Source organism: Entelurus aequoreus, linkage group LG10 (assembly GCF_033978785.1).
Source record: "Entelurus aequoreus isolate RoL-2023_Sb linkage group LG10, RoL_Eaeq_v1.1, whole genome shotgun sequence".
In the NCBI taxonomy this organism is placed as follows: Eukaryota; Metazoa; Chordata; class Actinopteri; order Syngnathiformes; family Syngnathidae; genus Entelurus; species Entelurus aequoreus.
The window spans coordinates 38654219-38677852 of NC_084740.1; the positions used below are offsets into that span (position 1 = coordinate 38654219).

At 36.8% G+C, this 23634-nt stretch overlaps 2 protein-coding genes across 3 annotated transcripts in view; one reads left to right on the forward strand and one right to left on the reverse strand.

Annotated features, from left to right (window-relative positions):
• si:cabz01090165.1 (uncharacterized protein LOC100333421 homolog) overlaps positions 1 to 23634 on the forward strand; it is a 91383-nt gene that overhangs the window by 21239 nt on the left and 46510 nt on the right.
• Positions 8519 to 23634, reverse strand: part of LOC133658589 (THAP domain-containing protein 10-like) — a 115426-nt gene continuing 100310 nt past the window's right edge. Inside the window, exons 3-5 of one of the 2 annotated variants that reach the window (XM_062060788.1) lie at positions 21010 to 21091; positions 20595 to 20723; positions 8519 to 9391 (exon numbers count right to left, since the gene is read on the reverse strand). In XM_062060788.1, coding sequence (XP_061916772.1) covers positions 20610 to 20723; positions 21010 to 21091 — 196 coding nt within the window. In that variant the 3' untranslated portion in view covers positions 8519 to 9391; positions 20595 to 20609. Of the gene's footprint in view, positions 9392 to 20391; positions 20724 to 21009; positions 21092 to 23634 lie in introns of those variants that run through there. The other variant, XM_062060790.1, reaches the window with a different exon arrangement.

Below are 23634 nucleotides of genomic sequence, written 5' to 3' on the forward strand. Positions count from 1 at the left end.
GGCAAACACACAAAATATGCATTATTTACCCTAAAATATTTCAAAGTGGAATATTTGATGTGAAGTAATTGGAGCCTTGAATATGTCAATAATTCATAAAAACATCGACTTTGAATCATCATTATTTTTTGAGCAATGACAGATTTAAAGAAAAAAAAAACACCCAAACTCTTGGGGATCCAGAAGGGTCCCACTCAAAAATAATTCATCATTTCTTTTTTTTTTTAAATTTTAACACTTAAATATTCAGATTTACTTCAGATATTTTCGTAAATTTTAAGTGTTTATTATTTGTTCATGTTTTTTTTTGTTGGTTTGTTTTATGCCCCTTTTGTCAAAGAAAACGTTATTTTTTTATGGCAAACACACAAAATATGCAATATTTTCCCCAAAAAATATTTCAAAGTGGAATATTTGATGTGAAGTATTTGGATCCTTGAATATGTCAATAATTCATAAAAATATCGACTTTGAATCATCATTATTTTTTGACCAATGACAGATTTAAAGAAAAAAAAAAAACACCCAAACTCTTGGGGATCCAGAAGGGTCCCACTCAAAAATAATTCATAATTTTTTAAAATTTTTTTAATTTTAACACTTAAATATTCAGTTTTACTTCAGATATTTTTGTAAATTTTAAGTGTTTATTATTTGTTCATGTTTTTTTTTTGTTGGTTTGTTTTATGCCCCTTTTGTCAAAGAAAACTTAGGTTTTTTTATGGAAAACACACAAAATATGCAATATTTTCCCCAAAAAATATTTCAAAGGGGAATATTTGATGTGAAGTAATTGGAGCCTTGAATATGTCAATAATTCATAAAAACATCAACTTTGAATCATCATTATTTTTTGAGCAATGACAGATTTAAAGAAAAAAAAAACCACTCAAACTCTTGGGGATCCAAAAGGGTCCCACTCATAAAAGTGTAAAAAATAATTCATTATTTTTTAATTTTTTTTTAACTTTTAACACTTAAGTCTCCAAATCAACTTCAGATATTTTCGTAAATTTTAAGTTTTTATTATTTTGTTCATGTTTTTTTTTGTTTGTTTGTTATATGACCCTTTTGTCAAAGAAAACGTTGTGTTTTATATGGCAAACACACAAAATATGCATTATTTACCCTAAAATATTTCAAAGTGGAATATTTGATGTGAAGTAATTGGAGCCTTGAAAATGTCAATAATTCATAAAAACATCGACTTTGAATCATCATTATTTTTTTAGCAATGACCGATTTAAAGAAAAAAAAAACACCCAAACTCTTGGGGATCCAAAACGGTCCCACTCATAAAAGTGTAAAAAATAGATCATAATTGTTTTTGTTTTTTTTACTTTTAACACTTAAGTCTCCAAATCAACTTCAGATATTTTCGTAAATTTTAAGTTTTTATTATTTTGTTCATGTTTTGTTTTTTTTCGTTATATGCCCCTTTTGTCAAAGAAAACGTTGTGTTTTATATGGTAAACACACAAAATATGCAATATTTCCCCCTAAAAAATTTCAAAGTGGAATATTTGATGTGAAGTAATTGGGGCCTTGAATATGTCAATAATTCATAAAAATATCGACTTTGAATCATCATTATTTTTTGAGCAATGACAGACTTAAAGAAAAAAAAACACCCAGACTCTTGGGGATCCAGAAGGGTCCCACTCAAAAATAATTCATAATTTTTAATTTTTTTAAAAATTTTAACACTTAAATATTCAGATTTACTTCAGATATTTTCGTAAATTTTAAGTGTTTATTATTTGTTCATGTTTTTTTTGTTGGTTTGTTTTATGCCCCTTTTGTCAAAGAAAACTTAGGTTTTTTTTTTATGGCAAACACACAAAATATGCAATATTTTCCCCAAAAAATATTTCAAAGGGGAAGTAATTGGAGCCTTGAATATGTCAATAATTCATAAAAACATCGACTTTGAATCATCATTATTTTTTGAGCAATGACAGATATAAAGAAAAAAAAACACCCAAACTCTTGGGGATCCAAAAGGGTCCCACTCATAAAAGTGTAAAAAATAATGATTTTTTTTTCCTTTTTTTTTTTTAAATTTTAACACTTAAATCTCCAGATTTACTTCAGATATTTTCGTAAATTTCAAGTGTTTATTATTTGTTCATGTTTTGTTTTGTTGGTTTTTTTTATGACCCTTTTGTCAAAGAAAACTTGTTTTTTTTTTATGGCAAACACACAAAATATGCAATATTTTCCCCAAAAAATATTTCAAAGTGGGAATATTTGATGTGAAGTAAACTGGAGCCTTGAACAGGTCAATACTATATATATATATATATATATATATATATATATATATATATATATATATATATATATATATATATATATATATATATATATATATATACTATATATATATATATATATATATATATATATATATATATATATATATATATATATATATATATATATATATATATATATATATATATATATATATATATATATATAGCATTGACAGTTTTAAAGAAAAAAACTGCCTGCATGGCAGCTTTGTGTTATTAGTCAACATTGCAACTTTTTCATGTTACATTTCATTTCTTTGCTCTTTTAGTCCACTTTTTAAATAGAATTTAAGATTGTGCCTCGTGCCAATAAATTTTTTTTAGCTGCGGGCCACAAGTGCCCCCCGAGCCACACTTTGGACACTCCGGATTTCCATCCGCATGGCATCTTGTTAGGACTTCGCTCAATAAGGCCATCCTCAACCAACCACACACACACACACACACACACACATGAATTATTGAGGTCAGTTTTCAATTAGAGAAGCAGCTGACTAATCCATGTTTTAGTGGGAGAAGAAAATAATCCGCCTTTGTGTTTATGTCCTTCTAATGCGTGTGTGTGTGTGTGTGTGTGTGTGTGTGTGTGTGTGTGTGTGTGTGTGTGTGTGTGTGTGTGTGTGTGTGTGTGTGCTCATATTGTTGTTTACAAATCCTTCGCTCCCAAATGAAATTGTGAATAATAATAATAACAATGATGATAATATTGGCTGTAGGCTCGCACATAGCGTTCAATCAGGCGTCTCATGGTCGTCTCTCACTTCCTGTCTGGAGGTGCCGCCGCCATATTTGATGTGGCGTGAGCGAACAGAGAGGATTCCTCATTCATGTGCTGCATGGAATTGTACTTTTAAGTTTTCTTTGACAAAAAGGGCATGAAACAAATAAAATAAAACATTAAAGAAATTATCCATCCATCCATCCATCTATTTTCTACCGCTTGTCCCTTTCGGGGTCGCGAGGGGTCGCGGGGGGTCGCTGGAGCCTATCTCAGCTGCGTTTCGGGCGGAAGGCAGAGTACACACAGGACAAGTCGCCACCTCATCTCAGGGCTGAAAAAATTATAGCAATATATAATCAATGAACAGATCTCAAATTGATCTAGAGACTTAAGCATTGAAAGTTTTTTTTTTTTTCCTGGCTCAAATAATAATGAATTTAGAATCAACCTTGTTATGAATTACTTTCTATCAAATATTCCACATATCTATATAAATAATGCATATTTTGTGTTTTTGCCATAAAAACAGTGTTTTGACTAAAACCGCGTAAAATATATATATATATATATATATATATATATATATATATATATATATATATATATATATATATATATATATATATATATATATATATATATATATATATACTGTATATACTGCATATACATTCATGAAGTTTGGTTCTTTTATGAATTTATTATGGGTCTACTGAAAATGTGAGCAAATCTGCTGGGTCAAAAGTATACATACAGCAATGTTAATATTTGCTTACATGTCCCTTGGCAAGTTTCACTGCTATTAGGCGCTTTTGGTAGCCATCCACAAGCTTTACTTGTCATGTCTGTGATTATGTTTTGTTTTAGTCATGTTCGGATTTGGTTTTGGACTTTTTGTGCACTTTTATTTGTCACCATAGCAACCATTAGTTTCACCTGGTTCACATTGTCATGTCACGCACCTGTTCACCTGTCTTGTCACGCACCTGTTTTCACTGATCACGTCACTATTTAAATCTGTCTGTTTCTGTTGTTCGTCCTGGCGTCCTCACACATTCACACTCCTGCCACTCTGATGATCCATGCTGCTCTTTTTCCTGTTTTTTCTCATGCCAAGTAAGTTTTGTTTATTAAGACCACAGTTAGTGTTTTTGTTTCTTTGTTCATAGTTTTTGTGCCCACGTGCATGTCTTTTGTTTCTTAGTCAAGTTTGTATTTCCGCCTTTGTGCGCGCCATTTGTTTGCTTCCTTTTTTTTGTAGTTTATTAGTGTTAAAAATAAATCATGTATTTAAATTCACGCCTTGCCCGCGCCAATTTTCCTTTGCCTTCTGGGAGAACAAACCACGCCATGAACCAAGTCCTGACATTACTCCCTGTAAAGCCCCAGTTCTACTGGCAGCAAAACAGGCCCGGAGCATAATACTACCACCACCATGCTTGACGGTAGGTATGGTGTTACTGGGATTAAAGGCTGCACCTTTTCTCCTCCAAACATATTGCTGGGTATTGTGGCCAAACAGCTAAATTTTTGTTTCATCTTACATCACATGGACAAAGGTAAGACCTTCTGGAGGAAAGTTCTGTGGTCAAATATTCTGCTTATTTACATAAATAATGCATATTTTGTGTTTTTGCCATAAAAACAGGGTTTTGACAAAAAGGGCATGAATCATATTATAAAAACTTTATATCAACAGATAGACCGGATATTAAAATAAAAACTAATGAATATATGACTTATTTTTGAAATTTTTATTTGAGGAGGAGCCCTACAGGTAAAAAAAAATATATATATATATATATATATATATATATATATATATATATATATATATATATATATATATATATATATATATATATATATATTAGGTCTGCAACAACTAATCGATTAAATCGATTAAAATCGATTATAAAAATAGTTGCCGATTAATTTAGTCATCGATTCGTTGGATCTATGCTATGCGCATGCGCAGAGCCTTTTTATTTTATTTTATTTTATTTTATTTTTTTAATTATTATTATTTTTATTTTTTTTAATATAAACCTTTATTTATAAACTGCAACATTTACAAACAGCTGAGAAACAATAATCAAAATAAGTATGGTTAAGATTAATCGATTATCAAAGTAATCGTTAGTTGCAGCCCTAATATATATATATATATATATATTGGTTTTGAAAATGAAAAATATATCGAAATAGCATGCTTGAATTTTTTCTCAGTGGACAATTTTTGGACACCCCTGTCCTGGACGGGTGTGGGATGTGGTCCAATCCTTGAAAGGCTAACCCAACGTGTTGTTGGCGTGGCCAAGAGTCATAGCTCGCCACACCTGTACGTGCGGAGACGCCGCACAAAAGCCCGACGAGTGTCTCGTGACACCCAGCCAACGAGGGGCTTCGCCGCCGGTCATGTTCAGTCACTTCCTGTTTGGCAGTCATGCTGCGTCGTTGCCCCTCCTCCAGATGTTCCTGCTATTGAACATCTGCCCGGGCGCCGCTCCACTGCACGGCGGGAACATCTGCACGCGCTCGCCAAGTGGAAGTCACACGCTGGCATATGCACGCTCGCAGCTGCCAACAGGAAGCGCCCGCACGTCGGCTCTACCCCGCTTAGCGGCGCCCACTGCTGCACAGGGTCAGCGGTCGCTTGGTGAACAATTGCCCGTACGCTAGTGGAGGCATGTTTGGTCATGGGACCCGGCACACCGCCATAGCGTCTTCCAGTGGTCATCACGACATTCGAGCGGATGTTTGCATTATTTATCGGAAGGAGTGCATTGTCACGTCTCATACAATATACATCACATGCTGCTCGCTGTCTAGTGCCCACCGGGGTGTCTGTGATATGTTGGCAGCGCCGCCGCTTCCTACTCAACACGCAACCATTTTAGGACCATTTCACTTCCTAACTGTCAAGCAAGCGCAAAAAGAAGTTTAGGCATCGTCAATAAGTCTATTAAAACAACTGACAATGACTGTTCGCTAGGGAAGAAGAGGTTACACTTTTTAAGGGATTGACAGTTCTATGGTTATCATCACACCGCTACACTTCTGTAAAAAGTAGGCGTGGTCTTCACTTCCCCTTGGACTCGTGTGCACTTATAATGACCAACTGTTGTGGACTTATGTGGACCTATACGGACTAGGGATGTACGGTATGGTACTAATAACTATTCTGCTTCTGAAAAATACCGTTTAGTTTTTTTTCTACGAGCATGACTCCGCACCGTCGTCACACCGTGACATTGCTGGTTCTACGAGCAGATGTGTAGCATGTTCGGCGAAGCACACGCACGGAGTACTTGCAAGCAGACACGGTGCGTAGACAGAAAGGGAGACTACATACATATATACACATACGTATACAGTGTTTCCCATAAACTGCCAAGATACCTGTGGCGGTGGGGGTGTGGTCACCATGACATCATCGAGTAATCTGCATAATTTACTACAATGATATGATTTTCTCTAAAAAGGCTCCAAAAATGTATACTTACTAATTAATAATAACAGTTTTGTGTTAAACGTCCATCCATCCATCCATCCATCCATTTTACAATATAATTACAACACTTTATGTACATATTTATATACAGATTTGAACAATAAGTTATTCACTGAAATATATTTATTAATTGTGGTTCTTACAAAAAATATATCTTATAAAATATAAAAGCTAAAATGTCTCTTAAAGCTCTGCCCCTTTAATTAGTGCATACTAAATAATTTAACTTTAGCCTACTACTACAACCATATTATTTACCAGCAACATAAAGTGAAACAGAGGCAGAGGTGTCCTGCCACAGTCAGTAACAAATAAACAGAAAACAGTAGTGGTGGTAGATAGACACAGAGCTTCATCAAACATCTGATCCACTGAACAAAGAGCTTCAAAAATCTTGAACTTTAGACTGCCATCAGTTTTACTCCCTACACTTAACCATGTGTTTCCTACTGCCTGCAGACTTTGCACCCTTTGTTATATACACATGTTGTGTTTCTAATATAAATACATTTAATAAAGTCAAATACAAATAAGGCAACAAGAGAAGTATCCTACACTTCTCTTTTGTAAAGTAAATCTGAACAGCCGACATGGGCATCTACATCAACTATATGATTTGCCTGAGAAGCTAAAGAGGACAAAAAAAATAAAACATTTTTTTTTAATTTGTGGCAGACGTAATTCTTTCGTGGCGGGCCGCCACAAATAAATGAATGTGTGGGAAACACTGGTATATATTTTTTCACTCATGCATACAAACGCACACACATTGGTACTTACCCACCCACGTAGGTACATACGCGCCTACATACATACACAAATACAGTACATACATACACACTCACGGTACATACTGTGACAGCAAGCTAGCGTTCCTGAATGTAAACAAATGCCTTGGGTGGGTCTACACCTGACATCCACTGTAATGATACCAAGTACAATAGCGTATATAGGCAATACTACTATGATTACATCCATATTTGTTAACGTCACATTTTTATTTTTATTTTTTTTAATTCATATTATGTTTATAAACTCAGGAAATACGTCCCTGGACACATGAGGACTTTGAATATGACCAAAGTATGATCCTGTATCGGATCGATACCCATATGTGTGGTATCATCCCAAACTAATGTAAAGTAGCCAAACAACAGAAGAATAAGTGATTATTACATTTTAACAAAAGTGTAGATGTCAGGTTCAAACACTAATGACATTTATTAAACAAGACAAGAAGCAAAGAATCAAACAGAGGCAGAATTTAATTTGCTGAATTGAGGAGAAACGTGTCGACCTGTAACCTCTTACAGTGTCACCCACGCTCTGGCGAAAGATTGTACGCCACCTCTTTTTATTTGGACTTTCCCTGTTTACATGACAACAGCTGTTTCTAAAGGAATGGGGAGTATGTAAACAGTCATTGTTTTCGGTCACATTAACACAAAAGAAAAAGATGCCTCGGGCTTGGGCTGGTCCTGGATTCAGCTTGGGCAAGTCTTGGATCACAATAGATAACCCCCCTCCCGTCTCCTCCCATCGTACACAATGGAATTTTCCAAGCCTTTGCTTGGTGCAACAAAGACAACCTCTTGTCTGTTCATTGGGAACTAAAAGAACGGAAAGTTTTTTGATAATTTACATACCATTTTTCTGACAGTAGATAGAACATATTAAAAGAGAAAGTAAGCAGATATTAACAGTAAATGAACAAGTAGATTAATATAACATTTTCTACCATTAGTCCTTAATAATGTTGACAAAATAATAGAATGATAAATAACACAATATGTTACTGCATATGTCAGCAGCCTAATTAGGAGCCTTTGTTTGTTTACTTACTACTAAAAGACAAGTTGTCTAGCATATTTACCACCTTTTTTATTGCGAAAATTCTTCTTTAATAGCAATAAGAAACATATGTTTAATGTACCGTAAGAGTTTTTTGTCAAAATAAAGCCAGTAATGCCATTTTTTGTGGTCCCCTTTATTTAGAAAAGTATCGAAATACATTTTGGTACCGGTACCAAAATATTGGTATCGGGACAACCCTAATACAGACTGGTGTGGACTTATATGAATTGATGTAGTCTCATGTGGACTTATACAGACAGCCTGGTGTGAACTTATGTGGATCTAAACAGACTTTTTACAGACTGGTGTAGACTATGGACTAATGTGGACTTATACAGACTCATGTGGACAGACTGGAGTGGACCTAAACAGACTCATGTGGACTCATGTGCACTTATACGGACTGATGTGAACTCATGTCAACTTTAAGCAGACTGGTGTGGACTTATGTGGACCTATACAGAGCGGTGTGGGCTTATACGGACTTATCTGAACTTATGCAGTTATACGGCCGGATGTGAGCTCGTGGACTTATACAGACAGACTGGTGTGGACTTATGCCGATCTAAACAGACTGATGTGGACTTTAACAGACTGGTATGGACTTATGAGTAGTAATGTGCACATACAGTGCATCCGGAAAGTGTTCACAGCGCTTCAGTTTTTCCACATTTTGTTATGTTACAGCCTTATTCCAAAATGGAATACATTCATTTCTGTCCTCAAAATTCTACACACTGTGTGAAAATGTTATTTTTTAAAGTTTTCAAATTTATTAAAAGTAAAAAATCCTTTGCTCAATACTCTGTTGATGTACCTTTGGCGGAAATCACAGTCCCAATACTTTTTGAATACGATGCCACAAACTTGGCACACCTATCTTTAGCCAGTTTGGCTCATTCCTCTTTTCAGCAGCTCTCAAGCTCCATCAGGTTGGATGGGAAGCGTTGGTTTTCATCCAGGATGTCTCTTTTTGGATGAAGACTGTAACACAAGGGTCGGCAAACCAAAATGTTGAAAGAGCCATATTGGACCAAAAATACAAAAAAACTCATCTGTTTGGAGCCGTAAAAAAATCAAAAGCCTTATTAGTCTTATAATGAAGGCAACACATGATGTAAGTGTTCATATTAGCCTACTATCATAATGCCAGGGTTTCGCAGGCAGACACAAATCTTTGTTTACAGAAATGTTGAAATGTAATATGTATTCCACACATTTTTACAACATTGGAAAACATTAGTAAAACTTCTCAGAGGGTGAGGTAACTCCTGGAAATTATATAGATGTGTGTGTCCAAGTTAAAGGAAACGGCAGACTGTCTTCTTTTAATGGATTAATTACAATCTTTGGCAAGCTGGGTAACGTTTGCTGTGGTCTGGAACAACATGGCGCCCAAACAACTATCAGAAATGCAGCTAATATTACATACAGATAATGTGTCATGAGATATGTAAATATAAATCAAACACACAGAGAATTAAATGAGCTCAAATATACAGTCGTGGTCAAAAGTTTACATACACAGAACTTTCCTCCAGAAGGTCTTATCTTTGTCCATGTGGTGTCAGATGAAACAAAAATTTAGCCGTTTGGCCACAATACCCAGCAATATGTTTGGAGGAGAAAAGGTGAGGCCTTTAATCCCAGGAACACCATCCCTACCGTCAATCATGGTGGTGGTAGTATTATGCTCTGGGCCTGTTTTGCTGCCAATGGAACTGGTGCTTTACAGAGAGTAAATGGGACAATGAAAAAGGAGGATTACCTCCAAATTCTTCAGGACCACCTAAAATCATCAGCCCGGAGGTTGGGTCTTGGGCGCTGTTGGGTGTTCCAACAGGACAATGACCCCAAACACACGTCAAAAGTGGTAAAGGAATGGCTAAATCAGGCTACAATTAAGGTTTTAGAATGGCCTTCCCAAAGTCCTGACTTAAACGTGTGGACAATGCTGAAGAAACAAGTCCATGTCAGAAAACCAACAAATTTAGCTGAACTGCACCAATTTTGTCAAGAAGAGTGGTCAAAAATTCAACCAGAAGCTTGTGGATGGCTACCAAAAGCGCCTAATAGCAGTGAAACTTGCCAAAGGACATTAACATTGCTGTATGTATACTTTTGACCCAGCAGATTTGGTCACATTTTCAGTAGACCCATAATAAATTCATAAAAGAACCAAACTTCATGAATATTTTTTGTGACCAACAAGTATGTGCTCCAATCACTCTATCACAAAAAAATTAAGAGTTGTAGAAATTATTGGAAACTCAAGACAGCCATGACATTATGTTCTTTACAAGTGTATGTAAACGTTTGACCACGGCTGTACATACAAACGAGGCATAATGATGCAATATGTACATACAGCTAGCCTAAATAACATGTTAGCATCAATTAGCTTGCGGTCATGCACTGACCAAATATGCCTGATTAGCACTACAACAAGTCAATAACATCAACAAAGTCCCCCTTTGTGCATTGACGCACAGCATAAAACATTTGGTGGACAAAGGAGTAGCATAAAACACGTCTTTCTGTGGCAGCGTCGAAGAAAGTTGTACATGTAAACAAAGTACGGTGAGTTCAAGGACCGCTGAAATTAGTAGGACACAACGGCGCTCGCCAAATACTCTCATCAGTGAAGCATGTTTAATGTAATCAGTGGGATTTTTAATAATTAGGAAAGTTTGTGTCGTGTTTGTCCTCCTACAGAAACCATATTAAAACAAAATATATATTTTTCCATTTACATACATTTTTGAAAAAGCTCCAGGGAGCCACTAAAGAGCGGCATGGACTTATAAGGACTTATGTGTGAATTGTGTGTGAATTATGTTCATATAGCGTTTTTCTCTAGTGACTCAAAGCGCTTTTTTACATACACTGCAAAAACTGAAATCTAAGTAAGATGAAATATCTCAAATAAGGGTGATATTTGCTTATTTTCTGTCTGATAAGATAATTCTTCTCACTAAGCAGATTTTCAGTTAGTGTTTTACTTGTTTTAAGTGTTTTGGTCCTAAATGATCTCAGTAAGATATTACAGCTTGTTGCTGAGATTTGATGACCTATATTGAGTAAAACATGCTTGAAACTAGAATATCAACTGTTGCAAAGCTGTGTCATCAACACTCACAAGTATAAAACTACTTTTTTAAAGTAATCATTTCTTATTTCAAGCATGAAAAAAAAATCGTGATGCCGAGCGCATATCATTATGTCAAGATAATGGCACTAGCATTTACTTCATTTAAGAATATTTTTTAACATATTGAGCAAAAAGGTCTCTTTTTTTTCTACCAAGAAAAGTGCACTTGTTATTAGTGAGAATATACTTATTTTAAGCTATTGTTTGGTTCATTGAGGTTAGCTAATTTGACTTGTTTTGGAAAGTCTTGACAAGCCAAATTTTCTTGTTCTATTGGCAGATAATTTTGCTTAGTTCAAATAAAATACCCCTCATTTTTGTATTTTTTGTTCTTGTTTTTGAACACTGACTTTTTGCAGTGTAGTTAAACCCAATATCTAAGTTACATTTAAACCAGTGTGGGTGGGTGGCACTGGGGGCAGGTGGGTAAAGTGTCTTGCCCAAGGACACAACGGCAGTAACTAGGATGGCGGAAGCGGGGATCGAACCTGGAACACTCAAGTTGTACACTTAAATGGACTTAGGTCAGGGGTGTCCAAAGTGCGGCCCGGGGGCCATTTGCGGCCCGCAGGTAATTTTTTAATGGCCCCACGGCACATTCTAAAAATACGATGAAAAAAAAACAAAAAACATAAAAAGTGGTATAAAAGTGCAAACAGGTGAAATGTAACAAGAAAATGTTGCATTATTTACTGTAATAACACAAAGCTGCCATGCAGGCTGTTTCTTTCTTTAAAAAATAATAATGAATCAAAATCAATGTCATTATGAATTATTGACCTATTCAAGGCTCCATTTACTTCACATTAAATATTCCACTTTGAGATCTTTTTGGGGGAAAATGTTGCATATTTTTTGGTTGCCATTTAAAAGACAAAGTTTTTTAAAGAAGGGCCTAAAACGAACGAACAAAAAACAAAAACAACAGTAAAACTTATAATTGACGGATAGATCTGAAGTTGATCTTGAGACTATTGTGGTAAAAGTTTTTTAAAAATGTTGGATTTATTTTTTTAAACTTTACTGAGCAGTACCCTTTTGGATCCCCAATAATTTTAGTGGGAGTTTTTATTTTTTTAAGTGTCATTTCTCAAAAAAATAGTGAATTAAAATCAATGTTGTTATGAGTTATTGATCTTTGTATATAATCTCAAATATTCCACTTTAAAATCTTATTGGGAGAAAATATTGCATATTTTGTGTTTTTTTTCATAAAAAAACACAGTTTTCCTTGACAAAAATGGCATACAACTTAAATCTTTAAAAGCGTTATATTGACAGATAGACCTAATGTCGATCTAGAGATTTAAACCTTAAATAATAATAATAATAATAATAATAATACTAAATAATGACACATTTGTAATATTTTTTTTGACCAAAACCTTTTGGGGTCCCTGGGTTCAAGATTGAGTGGAGGCCTAAATGTATCTTTTTTATACATATATTGTATTGGATTTTAAAATAAAAAAATATCAAAATGGCCCCCGCTTGCTTTGATTTTTCAATGTGCGGCCCTCAGTGGAAAAAGTTTGGACACCCCTGACTTAGGTGGACTTGTGCACTTACACAGACTGGTGTGGACTTATACGGACTTATGAGGTCCTATTTATCCACTGAAGTGGACCCATGTGGACTGGTACAGTACGGACTGATTTGGACTCTGGTGGCTTACACAGACTTACTGTATGAGGACTGTCCAGTCCTGCTGTAGTTTTGGTGCGGACGACATGTAAAGAACTGAACCAACAACTTCCTCGGTTGTGTTTGTCAGTGCGGAAGCCAAGTCTTGGCTCCGCCCCCTGACACTGTCCCATTGTTTGCCAAAAGCGAAAGTGGCACTACTAATGTGAGCGCACGCACGCACTCACTCGGAGGCGGCATGTGACTCGCTGTGAGCGTCGGCGACTTGTTGCTCGGGGTTAGAACCTCAGCTGGGCTCGTTCTGCTTGGTGCACACGTCCAGGCGGGCACGTGAGGACTCTCAGGCAAGCAGTGTTGCGCCTCGCTATGGTTTGGAGCCCAGGAGCTCAAACAGTGCGAGCCGGGAAATCAAAAGAGTCTTTAACGACGCGTTCACGTGCGGCGGATTGTTTAAAAAGCGTATACAAACAAAAGGGGCCGGGAAAATAAGAGCGGTGCTTCTCAAAACGCCAATAATAAGCACCGCGGATAAAAACAAACAAAAACAAAACATTACGGTTCAAAGAAGAAGAATGTTTAAAGCTTTGGAAAGTAACAACGTACTATTTACTTTAAAATACTTGCTCTTCTCCTTTTCTACTGAGGGCCACAGACTGACTAATCGAAAGATGCGGCGGCCATTTTTGATATCTTTTCACCTTCAAAACCAGTACAATATATAGATTTGTATTCAAAGAACTGAACAATTTCATGTGAATGCTGAAGAGCCAAAGCCGGACTGAAATGCTAACAGTTAGCACGCCAGCCTAGTGTCATGTAACAAAAAAAATGAGATCAAAATGAGCAAAAAAAAAAAGATAGCATGCTAACAGTTAGCATTAGTGAAATACCAAAACATATGACACTCATGCGTATACCTGCTGAATTAACTAAAAAAAATCTAGCAGGCTAATGTGAGCAAGCTACAATGTTAAAATGAGTTTTGTAACTGAAAAATGTGTTTAAAATGCCAAAAGCCAAAGCTGGGCTGAAATGCTAACAGTTAGCACGCTGGTCTAGTGTCATTTAACAAAAAGATAAGAGCAAAATTAGCTAAAACACCAAAGTTAAATACCAAAACACACTGACGCGTATACCTGCTAAATCACCTAAAAAAAATCTAGCAGGCTAATGTTAGCATGCTAAAATGCTAACTGTAAAGTAACATGCTTCAAGTACCAAAATATATCACTCTAAAGTTTGTACCTTAAAATTGTGTTTAATATGCTAGCCTGCTAATGTTAGCATGCATCAAGTACCAAATAATGACTGATACATTAGCTTTAGCACGTTACGTTAGCATGCGAACAGGTAACTTTCGTCGAGTAACAAAGATTGGACGCTGATGTGCATATCTGCAAAATTAATAAAAAACTAGCATGCTAATATTATAATGCTAACGTTTGCACCGTTAGAAAATTAGCCATGTGCCGTAAATGGCCACCGGGCTGCACCGTCTTGGTCCTCTTTGTCGGACTTGAGTGCGTGACATGCATTTATTTGCCGAAACTGTTTTTCGTAACGTCAACTCGGTAAGCAACCACAACTCTTGTAGACTATTTAGCTAGTTTGTTTATCACATCGCAACATGTGACGTCGTGATGTGATCTCAGGTTGTAAACAGACATTGCCGCGTTTCGCCCACAAGAGGGCGCTTCGAGTTGCTCGGAGAATGCCGAAGAGAGCGAAGGAGTCCACAAAAAAAAACTAGAGATGTCTGATAATGGCTTTTTTTGCCGATATCCGATATTCCGATATTGTCCAACTCTTAATTACCGATTCCGATATCAACCGATATATACAGTCGTGAAATTAACACATTATTATGTCTAATTTTGTTGTGATGCCCCGCTGGATGCATTAAACAATGTAACAAGGTTTTCCAAAATAAATCAACTCAAGTTATGGAAAAAAATGCCAACATGGCACTGCCATATTTATTATTGAAGTCACAAAGTGCATTATTTTTTTTTAACATGCCTCAAAACAGCAGCTTGGAATTTGGGACATGCTCTCCCTGAGAGAGCATGAGGAGGTTGAGGTGGGCGGGGTGCTGCAAGGGGTTCCGGGTATTTGTTCTGTTGTGTTTATGTTGTGCTACGGTGCGGATGTTCTCCCGAAATGTGTTTGTCATTCTTGGTGTGGGTTCACAGTGTGGCGCATATTTGTAACAGTGTTAATGTTGTTTATACGGACACCCTCAGTGTGACCTGTATGGCTGTTGACCAAGGCTGTGAAAAGCCGTAGATATTATGTGAATGGGCCGGCACGCAAAGGCAGTGCATTTAAGGTTTATTGGCGCTCTGTACTTCTCCCTACGTCTGTGTACCGCGGCGTTTTAAAAAGTCATACGTTTTACTTTTTGAAACCGATACCAATAATTTACGATATTACATTTTAAAGCATTTATCGGCCGATAACGGTTTGCAAAAGCTGCTTTGCTGTGTCAGTGTCATTCCAAGAAGTGTACAGTTAGCTCCCGTTGTCGCGATCTAGCAATGGTAATTAAAAAGCGGGGAGTGTTATTGCAGCTGGAACTAACAGTCAATATTATTAGTGATCTGACATGTGAGGAGGAGCGACAGGAAATAAGGTAGGCTCCCTCTCTGCCTCAGCTGACAACAGGAAGGAAACAAACGAGCGTGCTCCAAATAAATGTCAAACGCTCCGCCTGGTCATCGTTTGGAGCCGTCATGTTGGCTAACCTTTGCTCGGCAGACAGGCGCCTCATTAAAGTGACTTATGTCAGCGCTTAATTAGGGACGTCAAGCTGCTCCATTAGCGCACTCGTTAGCTGATGAAAGGAGGCGTTTAGCACTGTAACATCAAATCAACGCACTTCCTGTCGCCCGCCGCCAAACGCGCGCCTCTCCTGGCGAATGGCGTCCATGCGAGACTTCGGGTCTTGTCCTACTTCCGGTACACGCGAGTGGCGCTTGATCGTCCTCGCAGGCCCTGAAGGCAACACTGTTAGCGAGTAACCTAATCAGTAAACGCTCGCTCGAGCTAAAACGAAGGCCAAGTGTTCCCATAAGTCAGCCACTTTGCACATCAAATCTGCTGACTCGGCTGCCGCTAATAACCAGATCGTTAGCGGCAGCCGACTAGAAACTTCCGGAATGTTTTGTCTGGCGGCCATATTTTTTGGGGTTTAGGCCGCGCACAGGAAAAACACGGGTCGTGGCGTCCATGTTGGTTACGTCGGTGGTAGGTGGCGCTGTGTGTGAACCAACGGCATACTAAATAAAGTTAAGTTAAAGTACCTCTGATTGTCACACACACACTAAGTGTGGTGGAATTACCCTCCGCATTTGACCCATGCCCTTGTTTCACCCCCTTGGAGGTGAGGGGAGCAGTGAGCAGCAGCAGCGGCCGCGCCCGGGAATCATTTTGGTGATTTAACCCCCAATTCCAACCCTTGATGCTGAGTGCCAAGCAGGGAGGTAATGGGTCCCATTTTTATAGTCTTTGGTATGACTCGGCCGGGGTTTGAACTCACGGCCTGCCGATGTCAGGGCGGACTCTAACCACAAGGCCACTGAGAGGTACTAAAGGTACTATAGTGCCTTTTTTCTCATGCGCCTGATGGCGCGCCGAGTCAACACACACAGAGCACTTACAAGGGGAAACAGAATGGACGTATTTTGGCGCCAAATCTAACAATACAAGTGAAGCGACGCACTGCAGCGCCCCCGCTAGCTAGCTAGCTAGCGGCTAACTTCCATCCCCAGTGTTTTAGCTACTTCTGAATCAGCAATCTTCGCCTCCATGGCGACAAATAAACTGTTTCTCACAAGTACGGACGAGAAATAGCTAAACATGCTTCACTACACACCGCAGGATACAATAGCTAACCGCTAACAGCAAGCTTGCGCCCCTGAATGTAAACAAATGGGCGGATCTATACAGATATCAACTGTAACGATAACAAGTACAACCTACTACATCAACATTTTTTAGTATTACAAAATATTTTGTCATTTTTGTTATTGTTTATAAAACTCAGGAAATACATACTTTAATTATGACCAATGTATGACTACTGTACTAAAAATATACAGTATCAAATATATACTTTAGGTCAGGAAAAACCCAGAAGCAATATCATCCCTACAAGCCTGTTTGCATGCTAACCCCCAACCCAACGCCCTCGACGCAAATCCCATAGGGGTGATGAAAGGATGGTCAGCGCCTGAGAGCTGCGGCCTACCACCATGACCCCGCACTCCCTTCCCTCTGTTGCTAGATATCTCGAGATGTACGTTGTAATATGTATATGTGCTTTGCTATGGAGGTTTTTTTCCCACTCCAGACTGGGCCCCCTTAGGAGCCCAGTCTAGATTGTATTTTTTTTTTTTACTCATCCTTCCCCAGCGTTTTACCTTTTTCCCCATCTTTTACGGGGCGCCTTGTGGCGACCCATCAGCGTTCCTGTTCTGTAACCCTGTACACTGTTTTGTTTGTCTAATCTTGAACGGGTTTGTGCAGAAAACATAGTTTTGTTGTACTTGTGTAATGACAATAAAGACCTATCTATCTATCTATCTATCTATCTATCTATCTATCTATCTATCTATCTATCTATCTATCTATCTATCTATCTATCTATCTATCTATCTATCTATCTATCTATCTTAACGTTTCGAAACAGGCTTGTAGGGATGATATAGCCTCTGTGTTTTTTCCTGACCTAACGTATATTCCGCTCTACCCCGGTATTGAGCACTGTATAACAGATAAACCACAGAAACCTCGACTATAGTATCATATATGTATTTTTTATTTTTTTTATCAATCCAACAAAATAATACACAATAATACCATAATAATACAATTCCAATTCCAAAACCAAACCCGGCCCAGCAACATTCAATATATATGTTTAATGTAAATAGGATTTTCTGTAAAATAAAGCCAATAATGACCTTTTTTGTGGTGCCCTTTATTTTGTGCCGATACCAAAATATCGGTACAGGACATTTGTGAGCTGATTAGATTAGAATGACAGAGCGTGTCTCTGCGTGGCGTCTGGGGGCCGCGCAGGTGTCGCTAAGCCGCTTCTCGTCGCGCAAACAAGCGATAAGACGACGCTCGGATTCTAACCCCGGGAGCGGGTAGGCCTCGGATTACCCGGATCACTCGCCTGCCGGCAGCTCAACCTCGCTGGCATCCGCTCTACGTTTCCCCGCTTGCAGACAATTCCTACAAAAAACTTCATTATTCACCTGCACATTTATTCATTCCCTACTGCTTTGAAATCAGCCACCTCTGACCAACGTGCTTAAAAAGTCAAAGATATGAGAGGCAGGTGTAACGGAGTTAAAATACACCTTTTTTATTTATTATATTTTGTTCGTGAATTTTATCTCCAAATAGTTCTCTTTTCTGCTCACCTGTGAAAGGGCAGTTTAATATATTTTTGTCCCTCCTGAGTTCCTGTAGTCCTCCTGGGTTGTGGAGCTGTCACGCCAATTTTCTTCCCATTACAAAAACCTTCCTAGCCCCCATTTACTTCCGGGGTCATTTCCGCTTACGTCATTTCCTCTTACGTCTTTGACAGCGATCGATAGCACTTCGTTTGACTCTTTTTTATAATACAGCGTTAACAAAACGTCTGTATTAATCGGACAAGTATTAATCTGACAAATTAACTTGAGGATATTCCTGACTGCACATTTGACTCGTGGACAGTGCCGGCCCAAGCCTCCATGGGGCCCTAAGCAAAATTTGATTTTGGGGCCCTCTATTTCTGCCAATAATATTGATTGTTGATCATTCACACACCTACTATAAACTCATTGCGGCTCTGGCAGTGTTGTTTACATTATCCTATTGATATGTCATTTATAAAGATATAGGGGTGCCCCAGTTAAGAACATAAATAATACCAATGAATGAACGAATGATGTCCAGAGTGCCACATATTGTTCCTAATCTTAAAATGCAGAAAACATTCAGCTACAAGCGTGGCCTGGGGTTGAACAGTCCAAGTGATAAAGCTTTGTATTTACAGTAAAAGTGTCATCTTGTCTCATCAGTCTTGTACATATTAGTCTTTAATTATTAGTTTATATTTTTAGTTAATTGTTCATATTTAATGTTTACTTTGTACAAAGAGAGCGCAGTCTACTGAAGTTAAATTCCATGTGTGTTAAACATAACTGGACAATAAAGTTGATTCTGATTCACTTTATTATTTTTGGTAACAAAAACTTGAAACAGCAACGTGCAAAAATAATTCGTAGTGCAAGAAAAACAATAAAGTGCAACAATAAAATCACTTAAATATATATAAAAAGGAACAAATTCAATTGTGCAAAAAACAACATCATTAAATTAAATATCAAGCAAATACTTAAATAATATTAATGAACAGAGTTACCAGAAACAAGGTAACATAACGGTTTATAAACAAATATAAAGTTACTACATATTAAAACTACGTAAATGTACATAACAATGTGCAAAAAATTTTTGGGGAAAAAATCAAAATAAACTATCTTAAATTAAGGTCCTTAATTCACACATTTGACCATCACATCACAGTTTTGTTCCTCTGTTCTTCACCACCCACACCACTCCACCCACTCCTTAAAACCTGTGCTTACTGGCTTTTCTGGAGGCAAAGTCATTTATGACATCACTGTAAGACTCAGACTCGTACATGCAAAAAATTAAAAATAAGAATTTTTTGTTAATTGCTTTTGGGGGCCCCCTGGTGGCCGCGGGGCCCTAAGCAAGCGCATAGTACGCTTATGCCTTGGGCCGGCTCTGCTCGTGGACATATGCGGAAATGAATAACAGTGTACAATAAGTTAATTCATTATCAATCAACATTATTAAACTTTATTAAAACTAAATGTATTCGTTAAATTCAGTTTTTTTTAGTTCTCTGTGTAAGTGAACTAAATTAAAATGACATTTATGTGCACATATGTACCTCAGTGAAGTCAGATGACCCGTGGTCAGACAAACGACAATGTTTAGAATAAGAACATAAAAATAAAGAAAAACCTTGGGTATTTCTTCAAGACTTTAAAATGAGGCAAAAAAACTGCAATGTAAAATGATTTTTTATGATTTCCAAACATTGCGCGAGCTGCACCTAAAGAATGGGGAACACAGATAAAGGACAAAGCGTCAATTATAATCACAAGTGGTGGTCACCTCAGAAGTAGACATGTTATAGTGAAAAGCTCTTAAACCACATCAAAGTACAAACCAATAAAGGTTATTAGATTATTATTTTTGAACCAGTTATTTTTTCCCCCAGCTTACATATTTCTCCAATCATTTTTTTTATGGAGCAACATAGGTATGATACAATTTATTCACTTTTGTGTCATGGCATACCAGTACTGTATTCAGTTAATCTTTGATGACGCAGTCGATGGCCTGGACTGAGTTTCTGGATACCCTAAAGACTGGCTGAAGAATGCCCTGCAATAGGCCGCTCGCCTTGTCTGTCCAATAACAGAACCTCTGTTGATTTAAAGTAGTACAGACATATAACATTATTATATATCAATTAATATTAGTGAAATGGTTTCAACAATAATGTTGATTTAAAGTACAGACATTTAACATTATTATATATTAATTAATATTGGTGAAATGGTTTCAACAATAATGTTGATTTAAAGTACAGACATTTAACATTATTATATATTAATTAATATTAGTGAAATGGTTTCAACAATAATGTTGATTTAAAGTATTACAGACATTTAACAGTATTATATATTAATTAATATTTCTTGCACGTTACCACAAAGACAGAAGTTCTCAGCAGCGGCCCTAACACTCCGCTTGAAATGTTGCGAAGCCTGCTGGTGTTTGACATAAGTCCCCTGGGAAAGATAAAGACAAATATTGTTCAGTGACACCACCATTTTCAGGAGATTTTTTTTATTTTTTTGTATTTTTTTAAATTTATTTATACATTTCAACATTTCAACAATCAAATAAGTACAAAAGTAGTACAAAACAGTACAAAAAGAATACAAAGCAGCGCCAGGGGGCTATAAATTCAAAGTAACTAAAATAGAATGCAAAAAAAACATATATATAATATAAACAAAGTGCAAAGCCATAGGTTCACTCGATTTCAGTAAATAACTTAAATTTGGAACACAGCATAATCGTTTTCACAGCTTTTTGGTTGTTAGAGGTAGAGAGTGTCTTAATGTACAGTTCTAATTCTTTTTTAAAGGCACAAAAGACAGGTCGGTATTGAGAAACTTACATTTATGAATATAAAACTTAGCCAATAGTATAATGAGGTTGCAAAGGTAAAATTCCTTTTCAAATGTTTGTTCATATAGTGTAAAACCAAATATCACATCTTTAAAACAAAGCACAAATTTGTCAAGAATATTGTCCAGGATGAAGCGACAGATGCCCTGCCATGTAGTGATCGAGTGCTTCCACAAGTCCAAAACAGGTGGTAAACAGTCTCTGGATGCATGTTACATAAGGTGCAGGTAACATCAATGTCCTTCTTGTATCTAACCATCACAGTCTTTACAGGGTAATAATCATGAATGATTTTAAAAGATATTTCTTTGACTTTGTTGGTAAGTAAATACCTGTTAGGAAGGGACCATGTTTTGACCCAGCAAATGTCATCCACAACATTATTCCAGAGCGCAATTACATAGGAGACAGACACACAATCATTTTGGAATAAGCTGCGGATTTTTCTGTTATTTTTCTGATCAAAGCAAAGTTTCCCCACAGGAGTATCAAGTGGATCATTCACAATTTTTACAGCAGAAAGAGGAGATGAGTACAACATAACAACACCTGTTGGAATGGCATCAAATACAATGGCAAATTGTTTGGGAGTTACAGGGACCTTAAAATGGTTGAGAAATTCTTGGTAATTAAAAAGTTGACCTTCCTTATTGAAAAGCTGACTCACTAAAATAATATCATTGTTGAGGAAAAGAGATTTCCTTTTGTAACATATATCTTTATTGTTCCAAATAAAGTATTTGGTAGGTGAGAAATTGTGTTTGTATATAAGAGAGCATGCCAGAAGGGCTTGTTTGTGGAAGTTTGAAAGAGCAACAGGAATCCTATCAATGCGGTAGTTACACAATAGCAAAAATTTTAGGCCTCCAAAGTTAGAAAATACATGATGAGAAATGAAGTTCCAAATTGAGGTAGGGTCTTTCAAATAGTGTCTTATCCAGTTAATCTTGAAGGTGTTGTTTAGTGTAGTGAAATCCAGAAAGTTTACACCACTCTGATTATAATTGTTCATTATAACAGATTTCTTAATATAATGAATTTTGTTTTTCCAAACAAAGTCAACAAGTATGTTGTCAATAGTTTTACATATTTTTTGGTTAACATCTAAAGAAATAGCCGCATACGTAAGCCTGGAGATACCTTCTGCTTTGGAAAGCAAGGTTCTGCCTTTTAAGGATAAATCTCTCTGTAGCCATTGGTTAAATCTTTTCTTAGTTTTTTCTACAATTGGATTAAAGTTCAAGACCGATCTAGAACTCTGATTTTTAGTGATAAGTATTCCTAGGTAATTAATACTATCCTTAACTGGAATTTGACATATAGACATCATTTCACATCTCTTCACAGCCATTAGTTCACACTTATTCACATTCAGACGGAGACCAGAAGCCAAGGAAAAAACATGAATCACATCCAAGGCAAGAGGAATTTGAGAAGAGTCCTTCAAAAAGAGTGTTGTGTCATCAGCCAGTTGGCTGATAGTTATTTCTCTGTCTAATATAGAGATCCCCTTTAAACAGCTAGATTTTATATGAACCGATAGCAATTGGGTGGCTAACAAAAATAAATATGGAGAAATAGGACAACCTTGCCGTATCCCACGTTTTAATTCGAATCTTGGGGATGTACCAGATTTTAGCTTTATCGAACTATTGCCATTGCAGTACAAAGTCTTGATTGTTTTGCGGAAAAAATTGCCGAAGCCAAATTTGTCAAGTGTCCGGAAGATAAATTCGTGTTCGATCGAGTCAAAAGCTTTGTAGAAGTCCAGGAAAAGCAGGAAGCCTTCATCATTAATGACCTCTGGGTAATCCAGTATGTCAAGTACAAGCCTGATATTATTCGAAATGTGTCTCCCTCTCATAAATCCTGACTGTCTCATCAATTATGTCATCCAGAACCAATTTTAAACGTTTAGCAAAAATAATAGCTACAATCTTATAGTCATTGTTTAGGAGGCTAATTGGACACCAATTATCAATAATCAGTAAATCTTTGTTTGGTTTGGGTATAAGGGTAATGAGGCCTTGTGTTAAAGTTGGAGGAAGGGCACCTGTATCAATACTTTCACAAAACACTTCTGGTAAAAAAGGAGCTAGCTCTTTTGAAAATATTTTATAGAATTCAGATGTAATAC